Genomic DNA, 11,244 nt, shown 5'->3' with positions numbered 1-11,244 from the left:
ATTCTGACCAATCACCGACGAAGATTGGTTGGCGGGAGAGGAAAAGGCGGGGCGTCAGAGTGACTAGCCGACGAATCAGCGCAGGGCCCTCACCGAAAGCCCGGAAGCACATGCTGGCGCGCTGCTAATGATGTTGTTGTCATCTGGGACATGTTGCTAGAAATCGGTAGGGATTTGTCTGTTTTTTGAAGTATTACTATCGGTTTTAAAAACGGAGAATGGCAGCAACAGTGGCTACAGCCGTCACCCCCACCGAGCCCGACCCTGACCGGTGTGGGAGTGAGGAGGAGAGCCGCGGGGCCGAGGCGGAGGAAGACAGCACCCAGCAGCAGACGGGCCCCGCGGCCGCCACCGTGAGCCACAGCAGACTGTCCAAACTCCCGCTGGCTCGCATCAAGGCGCTCATGAAGACCGACCCAGACGTGTCACTCGCCAGCCAGGAGTCTGTGTTCATCATCGCTAAAGCCACGGTAAAAGAAACGCGAAGGAAGTGCGACAACAACTCTGACTGCTTTACGTTACCCCCTGTACTATCACAGCGTGAGATTCGATAGCTAGTCACTAACTATGTCTTTATCCTGATGCAGTATGATTATTATCTGTAATACATCATCAATGTGTTAAGTGAAGTTTACTATAAACTCTCACATTCACCTGTTACACTCTCATCAGGAGAGTTGTCCTCCAATTAAGTTATTTAATTTTTCATGTTTATATAACGGATTTATAAAAAAGGTACCATATGTGAGCATGCAAAAAACAAAAGCAAGCAGAGATTTCAACAGAAGCTAACAAAAGGAAGAAATTATTTTATTCAGAAATCATTTTACTATGGAAAAAAAGAAATACAAATATATAAATAAATATATATTCATTTAAGGTACTTTTATTGTTGATGCAAGCAGCACGTGGGAGTTAATCATTCCTAACTTTACAAATGTATGACTAAAAAGTTAAGTGAATGAATATTATATATCAAGGTAAACCAGGTGACAAAGGATGTCCTATACTTGACAAAAAAAATAATTAAAGTCAGGAATGTGAAATGCACGATACTGATGATATCAAACATAATATCAGTTATTACTATTAGGTTCTGAATTTGATTTAGTTTGAAAAGACAGAATATTCATGCATTTCTTTCTTCCAGGAGTTGTTTGTCGAGATGATTGCCAAAGATTCCCTGGTCTACGCCCAGCAAGGAAAGAGAAAAACTTTGCAAAGAAAGGACTTGGGTAAGTGCTGTAAAGAAGTTCTGAATGCAGTTTGTAAATACATAGAGTCATTGTTTAAAATGGGATACAGTGTTGTTATTGTTTTACTGATGGGCTCAGACCAGATCATAACAATTTAGATTGTGTGAAAATATAAATTATTACTCACTAAAGTTGACATTGCGCTGATTTCTGTAGAGGAAAGTAGATTATTAACATGCTCACTTGGATGTTGACAAACCTTTATTTAAATGCAAAGATGATAGATCGATAGATAGATAGTAACTTTATTGATCCCGCGAGGGATCAATAAAGCAATAGGCAGCAATAGGTTCCAGAGCAGCAATAGGTTACAGGTATAAAAATCTTAATATTATATATTAAAAAAAAGAAAAGAAAAATACACATGTCACAATACACAATATATACAATTATAATAGAAGAATTATTATAAAAGATGTATAGACACCTGAAAGCTCTTTTAACCAGTTCTGTTTTTTTTTTCTTCTCCCATTTCCCTTCTTTACCTCTACAGACAACGCAATAGAGGCCATAGATGAATTTGCATTTCTTGAAGGTAAGTCTCACCAAGACTTAACATTTTTAGAGCCTTTTTATGCCTCATTGAATACATAACATACAGCATATGTTCATGCACGTGTGTGTGTGTATACTGTAGACATTATTGAGCACATTCCTATATTGAATTTATGTACCAGTACAGTTTGTTCTAAATCTTTTATTTTTCTGTAGGCACGCTAGATTAAATGCTGCTCCAAATGACGAGAACATTGAATATCTGCAACCATCCAAGAAACCTTCCGTTACAGGCACACAATTTGTTGTGAACATCTTTCTGGTACTTTTCTAAGTCAAAGTCTCAAAATGGATATTTATAAATGCTTTTCTACAATGTTCCATGAAAAGTTTTCATACTTTACTTTCAAGACATCAGTGGTAAAATGTAAATTTTTTCTGTAAATATTTGTGAAATACTATTTGTGAAGTACAATGGAATAAATGTAAGTTTTAAACAAACAGTGTCTGTCAGAATCAAACGTCATCAGTTTCACACCCAGATTTGCAAGATAAATATTCATTTCTGTCTGTTGTCTGTATTCAAATATAATATCCTACACATTGGTAAAACTAGACACATTTACTATTATACTAAAAACAAAGACAGATGTTGTACACTCTTAGTCCCAATGTAACAGTTACTATGAATCAACTTTACATATTAGTCCCACACTAGACTGGGATGAAAATTCAGGCTGGATGTCTGACATTTATACATTTAAAAAAAAAAAACATTACATCAAAGGGTAATTTTGATATGACGTGCTGAGGACAATTTTTCGTGACAATATGTTATTTTGCAGCATTTAGCTGCATTTCCCTCCAAGGTTCCCAGTACTTTTTTATTGACATTTTTGTTTAGTTAAAAGACTCAAATTACCCTCAAAATATAAATCATATTAGAAGACATGAAAATCATGTAGACTGAATCGGTTTTCCTCAGGAAAGACACAGATGTTTCTAGATGAGAAGCAACGTTCAGTCACAGACCACATTGTTCTAAATTACTACATTGTATAGCTTCCTTCTGTCTTCCTGTACAGCTCAGCGGGACCATTTTTAACTTTCTGCACCAAAGTGCGTCAACACCTCTGTCCAAGGTGCTGATCCCCGAACCTCCAGGGATGAATGAGCTGTCCAGGGTGCTGCCTTTGTTGACACGTTTAAAAGGAAGACTTCCTGCTACTTAAAATGTCAGGATGTCATCTTCACTGACTGGATTTGCGGCGTTAAAACGATATTATTGTAGGAAACTTGGCAGTAAATTCTGCTTTTTGTATTTGTTTATTCTCCTTCATCGTCTTGATGCCGATATGTTGCAGTTACCTTCTTGTAGTGACTTGAATTTTCCGCCCAATATTTAAATTGGTGCCAAAAGACACTGACACAAAGCATGTGAAAAAAAACTGAAAATATGAATCAGAAAATATTTTAACTATGTATACTTTTAAACACGACACTCTGGAGTATATATACACACATACACACATCTATAGAGATAGAGAGAATATAATAGAGTTCAAAAATAATTTGACGATATATCAGATGAGGTTTTTTAAGGAACATAATATCGAATTATTGTATAGGGATCCCTTAAATTTGGTTGTTAAAGAATTGTGATCACGAAATGAACAGGGTGGAACGTTATACATTTGGAAACTACAATTAGGTTACTGCTTACTGGTGGACAATCTATGTAATGGCATCACCAAAGGACTGCAACATAGCTTTGACATTTCTGTACGGCCAATTATTTTTGGTTATCAGCTGACATTTTGGCTAATATATCTGTGATAAGCAAATATCGGCTTGGCAGCGTCGGTCTGGATCTATTTTTTGAGTACAGAACAGCTAGACAAAGATGTTCTTTGTATTTGATATAATGGTATTTTAGATCACTTTATTTTCTCAGTGTTAACAGTAAATCTCTGTTTTGCTGCCGCAGTGGTACATTACAGTGCAATACAAGCCAGAGGTGAAAATTAAACGTCTTGCTCAACACGGTGACTGTTGTACGACACTGAGAACATCACAGAGCTTTGAGTTTGCATTAGGAAACTATCTGAATCTCTCTAGACCCGAGATGTATTTTGTTCTTCCTGGCAGCATTTGTTAAACACATACAAACGGGTTCAGTTTCACACTCAAGGCACAGTCAAGACCCCTTGAGTTTTTGCTGCAGGGATTTTCAAAATAAATGCCTGAGTGTGTTTAAGCTGATTTTCTGGGTTTAGTGTTTCGGGGAGTAATGAAACAGAGCTGTGAGAAGCACAGATGTTTGGTTCCAGAAGAGCACCAGTCAACTCCCTGCAGAGGAATGCCTGACTGGCACAGGGTAACATGGAGTGCTCTTTTATAATAAAATATGATCACATGTCGAAGGATTGGACATTATTTTATTTCCACAGTCAATAAAGACATTCCATTAAGTAAATCTCATGTGAAAAGAAAATGTAGAGCCTCACCCTGCCCAGAGCCGGACAAGATGGCCTGATGATCCTTCTATTGATGGGAAAATGGCATGCTGAGAGAATAAACTTTTATCCTGTGCCTTTGTTTGTTTAGTTATTTAAAATACAACAACTAGTCAAGCAAATTAGAATGACATTTGTAATCAGATCACAGGTACAGAATAGGGTAAAATGATTTTATCTGTGGATAAAGGCCTATGTCAAGTCTTTCCACAAATTGTGAATTTTCTATTTTTCTGTTTAAGATCCTTGATGTTAAAAGAGTAGTTTAACATTTTGGGGAAATGCACTTATTTGCCTTCTTGCCCACAGCTCATTTGCCTTCTTGCCCACAGCTCATTTGCATTCTAATGTTTGTATTCTAAATATGAAGATAAAGTCAAAGGGTCATTAGATTAGCATTAAGCCGGGAAACAGGTGGAAACAGCTAGCCTGGTTCTGTTGAATGGTTTAAAAAAAGATAAGGCTATAATAATAATAATAATAATAATAATAATAATAAGGAAAATTACTTCTAGTGTCTTTTCTTAAACACTTTTGCTTGGCTTCAATGGAAAATGTCCTGAAGTCATGGCACTGATTCCTACAAAACTATGTTCCATACAACTAAACAGCACTCAGTTACTTTTTAAGGGAATTAGGGTCACAGTTTTAAAAAGTTTGAAACACCTGATTAACTTTGTGAAATGAAACAAAACAAAACGTGCTACAGAACTACACACAGGACACAAACAGCCGTCACTATGCGACAGTACAGTAGATGTTATTTACGTGGTTCTGCCGTTGATTGAAATGTTGCTGCCGCAAAGAATTGTGGGACAGCATTATCTCCTGTTCTTTTTCTACAAGATGGTCCAGTGTTTCCTTTGCTAAAGGAGATAAGACAGGAAGCACATTTCCTTGACATTTAGAGAATTTGACCAGTTCTTATCACAGGTGCCACTTAATACTTCTTGGTCAATTTACGAATTGAACCTGGACTCCCCAGGAACCTACGCCAGGATCCTGTTTGTGGACTTCAGCTCTGCTTTCAACACCATCATCCCGTCTCTGCTGCATGACAAGCTCTCTCAGCTGCACGTGCCCGACTCCACCTGCAAGTGGATCACAGACGTCCTGTCTGACAGGAAGCAGCACGTGAAGCTGGGAAAGCACGTCTCAGCCTCCCGGGCCATCAGCACCGGTTCCCCCCAAGGCTGCGTTCTTCCCCTCTGCTCTTCTCCCTGTACACGAACAGCTGCACCTCCAATCACCAGTCCGTTAAGCTCCTGAAGTTTGTGGATGACACCACCCTCATTGGACTCATCTCTGGTGGAGATGAGTCCACCTACAGGTGGGAGACTGACCATCTGGTGACCTGGTGCAGTCTGAACAACTTAGAGCTCAATGCTCTAAAGACAGTGGAGATGGTTGTGGATTTCAGGAAGAATGCAGCCCCACTTGCCCCCATCACCCTGTGCGACTCCCCCGTCGACGCTGTGGAGTCCTTCCGCTTCCTGGGCTCCATCATAACCCAGGACCTCAAGTGGGAGCTGAACATCAGCTCCATCACAAAGAAGGCTCGGCAGAGGATGTACTTCCTAGGGCAGCTGAAGAAATTCAACCTGCCAAAGACAATGATGGTTCACTTCTACACTGCCATCATTGAGTCCATCCTCTGCTCCTCCACCACAGTCTGGTACGCTGCAGCCACTGCCAAGGACAAGGGCAGACTGCAGCGCATCATTCGCTCTGCCAAGAGGGTGATTGGCTGCAATCTGCCGTCCCTCCAGGACTTGTTCGCTTCAAGGACCCTGATGTGAGCAAGAAAGATTGTAGCCGACCCCTCTCATCTCGGACATAAACTGTTTGTGTCCCTACCATCTGGCAGGAGGCTGAGACCTCACGCCACATGTACAGTCAGGCTCATAAACAAAGCCCGGGACAATTATTCAACCAGACACTCGCCTACTCATCATTGTGTCTTTATTTAAACACACTCGACACTTTTAACATTTCACTTACATTTCACTTGCTTATAGTACTGCTATCTGTTTGTTGTGCCCTTTATTTTATATTCTATTGTACATTTTAATATGTTTCTATTTCTTGCACTGTCTTGATTGTTTGATGTTATTGTTTGTTTGTTATTGTTTAATGTTATGCACCTTCCGCCATGACAAATTCAACGTAGGTACAAACTTCCTTGGCAATAAATTGTTCTGATTCTGATTCTGAAATACACACATGCATGATGCTCACAATGACGTGATGTATAGCAAGTATGATGTTTAGCATGCTAACATGCTAACATTAGCTAATGAATGTCACTAACATGCAGCTATTTGGTCAGAAACTAAACAATTTAAAATGTTGACCTAATGGTGACAGTATGTGGAAAGGAAAGGGATCACCAAATATATCATTCGTTCATGGACTCAAATGTCTAAACTTTTTGTCACACCAGTTTCACTTAAAAACTACAAATGTGAACATCATGGTGGCGAAAAAACGAAAAGTCAGGAAATCAAATTCATTAACACACACTGTCTGGACACACCATGGGAATCTGTACCAAGTCTCATGACTACCGATCCAATAGTTATTGAGGCATTCCACTAACACAAAAAAAAGTAATCCCAGGAGAGTTATTTCTGTCCGGATCAAAGTGTTGGACTGACCGACAGAACAACATTGCAAGTCCCTCTCATCCAAAAATCTGCCTGTCTGCACCACTAACGCTCACCAATTACATCTGGTTTGTTTGTTCCCTTTAAAAACGTGTTATGAGCTGGAACTATTTCTTTAAATTGGGAGCATATATCATATAAATGATCTCAATGGCTTTAGGGCAGACAAGAATGAAAAAAAATGTGCTGTTCATCCTTCTGCATTCCATACTGCTTGTTGTCGGTTTCAAAACACCTCCCTGTTTGCCTTGTTTCAAGGATCAGTTGAAGTTTTGCCTGCCGCATTTTATCCCTTCGAAATAACATGTAGGTAAAGTAAGATCTGTTAGGCTGCATATTCAGCACAGTGAACCGTTTTCCTCCAACATCTGCAGGAGGCCATACTATCCCTCCATACATCTCAGGCACTCCACCCCCTTAAAGAGGAAGACATTGCCACCTCAGCCACACTTTTCCCTGCTATTACTTCTATTTCTGATCACCCACATGTTTGTGAGTCTGCACACCTTGACAGATACTTTAATTGCAGCAAAGATATGCAGAAAATGTATCTGTCTCAGAAGCCAACCTGTAGTCATGTGGAAGGTATGTTTTTTCAGCTGACATTCCAACCTGATTTCTTGGGTCAATTTCTTGAACAGTTAACCCCACCTCCAACACACACACACACACACACACACACACACACACACACACACACACACACACACACACACACACACACACACACACACACACTTTACCCCTACCCCACCCTTCAGTGCACAGACTGCATATTTTCACATCCAGGGAACGGATATGTATGCCCATAAGCGACATTGTTGCCTTTTTGTCTGAATATTTCTTAGTTCTTAGTGTTTCAGGAGCCAAAAGATAATTTGTTCAATGTTCTGATCTGTTTTACCACAAGAACTTAGGCAGGCCCATATTGTTCTACCCTAACAAAATGTGTCCATTACATGCCGCACATTAGTGTCTAAAGCAATATTTCCTTGCATGAGGTGACTCATGGTTCCAGTATTGCCCTGCCAATGTACTTAACATTTTTTCCTTTCCAGAGGACAGAATGTCCAAAGCATTCAGGCTATATGTGATATATTGTTTTAATTTGTGAGGTTAATTAATGTATTTTTAAATCTAAGGATCATTTTTATAGCAGATTTCACCTCTATTCGTGATTATTTAATGGAATCACCCCCAATAGTTTGTGATAATGTCATGTACTAAAAACATGAAATAAAACATAGTTAATCGTGTTGCATTCCTGTGTCATTCTATCCTTGCAGATAACTAGCCAACATAAATAACAGGTTTCCATGTCTCCTAGCATATCTACAACGGGGAATGATAACAGAAACCTTTTCAGCTAACTGAACCATCTATAAGTGTCGGACTTTGGTGTCAATCCAGCAGAAATAACTTGAGGAAAGATACAAATTTCTCCTCCCTCCAACAGCAACCTCAGTAGATCAGAATGAAGAGCAGCCACATGTTACATTTTTACTGACTCCACAATCCTAAATGTTTACTCAATAGTTGTCATTCTGTGAAGACCAAATCTGGGTGAGTGACAGACTTGAACCCAAAAGCATGACACAGAAGCAATCACTGTAACAAGAAAGTTCAGTTTTACTTAGCTCATGGCAGGCAATGATCAAAACCAGGAAATCAGGTAACCAAATCCAACAAGAGGCAAGCAGAGAATCCAAAGTCCAAGAATCAGGGGGAAAAAGGATTAAACAGGCAAAACAAAACACTGAGCTTAGCTAAGCAATGAGTCAATGTGGTATCAATGGATCTGTGCCAGGTTATATAGAGAGTGGCTGATGAGGGAATGAGGTGCAGGTGGGCTGAGGGGCATGAGGCACGAGCTCAGACAACAGGAGAGTTAGTGAAATGGTATGAAAAGAGATGAAGAAATAAGCATTGTGAAAAATAAACTGGTTTTGAACAAACTGGTATTGTGTCTGGGGTGACCTGGTGGTCTAGGGGTAAACGAGTCATGTCTGTACACTTTTGCATCACGATAAACCACTAGAGGTCAGCAAAAACAAGATTTTCAGCTAGCATTACATTACTTTAAGTGTCAGTTTAGCCAAATCACAATACAACACATGTTCTCACTTGCACCTTTCATTTAGAGCAGAAATTTGAAGCTATAGTAAAAAACAGTATTGCAAACTGAATTCTCTTCATCATCAGTGCCCAGGACAGTGTTTCTCAACATTGCTGTTAAGTCTGTTTTTTTTTGCTTTGAACACCATAAATGGCATTCTATGCAACTCCATTGTATTTGAGTGGCATTGCTGTTTCACTGGCAAATATCTAAAAACCTCATAGAGTAAAAGATTGACATTGTCTGAATGGCAAGTTAGTAACATAAGTTTGGGTGATTTGGGTGGCGAGACCCTTTAATGCCTAACCCTTACATGGTAAAAAACACAATCATGTATTTCCTTATTAATATGATTTACAGCTCAGTTATTAATTAGCAAGAAACATTAAACACTTTGCCAATTTAATGTGTAAGAAATAAGTTGTAGCAACATTTGTGTCATCTGTCATAGCTAATCAGGCTTTTGATCAATCATTTTATAGACTGTTGTTATTGGCGGCATCGTCTGACTTTGGCATCTGTGTTTGTCATTTTTCTCTACCACAAGGTCGGTTCAAAGGAAATCTTGAAACAGATGCTGGCCTACATCAATTTATCTGGTTTCTCTCTGTGTAATCATGTCCGGATGCTGTTTTCTGAAGCCTCTCTGTAATGGATGTAGATGCTTGACTCTCAGAAAGAGCCTTCAGCTGGTTCTTGTGGTGTTTAGTTATGGAAAGTAACAATTTTATTATGATTTATGGCCGGACAGGGGGAGGCTGCAAAGAAATATTAAGGGCATATTTTTCAAACATCTGAATCTCTTTATTGGCCAAATATATTCCATTTACTTGGTGAAATTGGTGCATTGGCATGAGCCAGACCATAAAAAAGAAATAAAAGGGGGAAAAAAAACAAAGGCTGGAAAAACCTAAAGCACGGGCTTTGGTTTCATATTGGCTGCCAGACTTTTGACAGAAGTTTCTTCTGTAAATTAAAGACCCGATTAGAAGTGCCAAACAAAAGAATGTAAGATTTGTCTTCATTTGTTTAAAGAATAATTTGTGACATTAATCACTAGAGTCTCATAATGCTCGCCTGAAAACAAGCTTCATTGTGAGTTTGAAATCAAACATACAGCAGTGTGTCATCAACGTAGAGAGATGACACACCGATATGATATGTTTTCAAGATAACCTGAAATAGTGGGAGCATATAAACTAAACACAAGAAGTAAGAAGCTGAGAACCGCACCTTGTGGAACACCTCTTCCAACATGTGCAAATAAAGAGGTTGCATTACCCATAACAAGCAAGCAAACTTTTATTCAATACAACACTTTTCAGTAGATAAAAGAGGTAGAGTAGACAAAAAAAACTAGCCCAATTAAGTGTTTAACAGACAAAATACCAGGTATAATATCAAGAGAAAGCCAAAGAAAAACAAATAAGTCTTAAAGACCATATATACGAGAGTGGGAGCATTTTTCCAGCAGCGGTGACAACAGCATTAACAGTGCAAACTACGACAACAGTGCAGACAGAGCCAATAGTGTTAACCTGAGATTGAAACAGAGGGTGGGTGCTACGCCTCCGCAATGACCCAGTCGGTCGGGATGTCGTTATCAGCTGTAATCACCGTATGAGAGCAGTGCAGAGCAGCAGCCAGCCATGAGTTAGCCAGTGGGCATGCACTAAATGCACATTCTGCCGGCCCGGCTATGTTAACAAAGCAAGGACAAGCTACAAGACACACAGAGGGAGAGTGACCTCATTCTCTCTTAGGTAGAGATGACTTCACTACATAGTAAATAGTTGTTTGCTGCTTTATTAACGATCTGAATCTCATATGTTGCATCTTTAAGAAGCTTTTTAAAAATGACTTAAATTTGCTAGGTCTTTGCGAGAGTCAATAAAATAACAAAAGCACAATTACACTTACATTTTAGTTTTATTGGTACAAGACTAACATGCTGTACATATAATATTACATATCTACAAGAGGCATTTCTAAACCATGCTTAATTTATACAGGTTGTCTCTTGGGGTCAAGTTAAGCTAATAAATTCAGTTTATCACAGTTTGTAGGTGTGTTTGGCATTTTGTCTGGAATCCCACAGAGAACATAACTCTGCTGCAAGACTGATCCAGATGCACAAGTTAGACACGCCTACTGTCCGGTCAGAGAGTTTCCACAACTACACAGCTGCAAACCAG

General features: G+C 39.2%; 1 protein-coding gene across 1 annotated transcript; it reads left to right on the top strand.

Annotated features, from left to right (window-relative positions):
• Positions 1-106: 106 nt before the first annotated feature.
• On the top strand, positions 107-2,270 carry pole4 (polymerase (DNA-directed), epsilon 4, accessory subunit). Its single transcript, XM_068707103.1, has 4 exons — positions 107-470; positions 1,151-1,235; positions 1,750-1,791; positions 1,968-2,270. Exons 1-4 carry the CDS (start codon positions 219-221, stop codon positions 1,979-1,981), a joined length of 393 nt encoding a protein of 130 aa, XP_068563204.1. The 5' UTR covers positions 107-218; the 3' UTR covers positions 1,982-2,270.
• The last annotated feature ends 8,974 nt before the right edge of the window (positions 2,271-11,244 follow it).

This window comes from Cebidichthys violaceus, unplaced genomic scaffold (genome assembly GCF_023349555.1).
Source record: "Cebidichthys violaceus isolate CVI_PGR_0920_01 unplaced genomic scaffold, fCebVio1.0.p SCAF_13, whole genome shotgun sequence".
NCBI classification, from domain to species: domain Eukaryota; kingdom Metazoa; phylum Chordata; class Actinopteri; order Perciformes; family Stichaeidae; genus Cebidichthys; species Cebidichthys violaceus.
The sequence above is the reverse complement of the archived record's forward strand: the minus strand, read 5'-3'. Positions and strand labels throughout refer to the sequence as shown.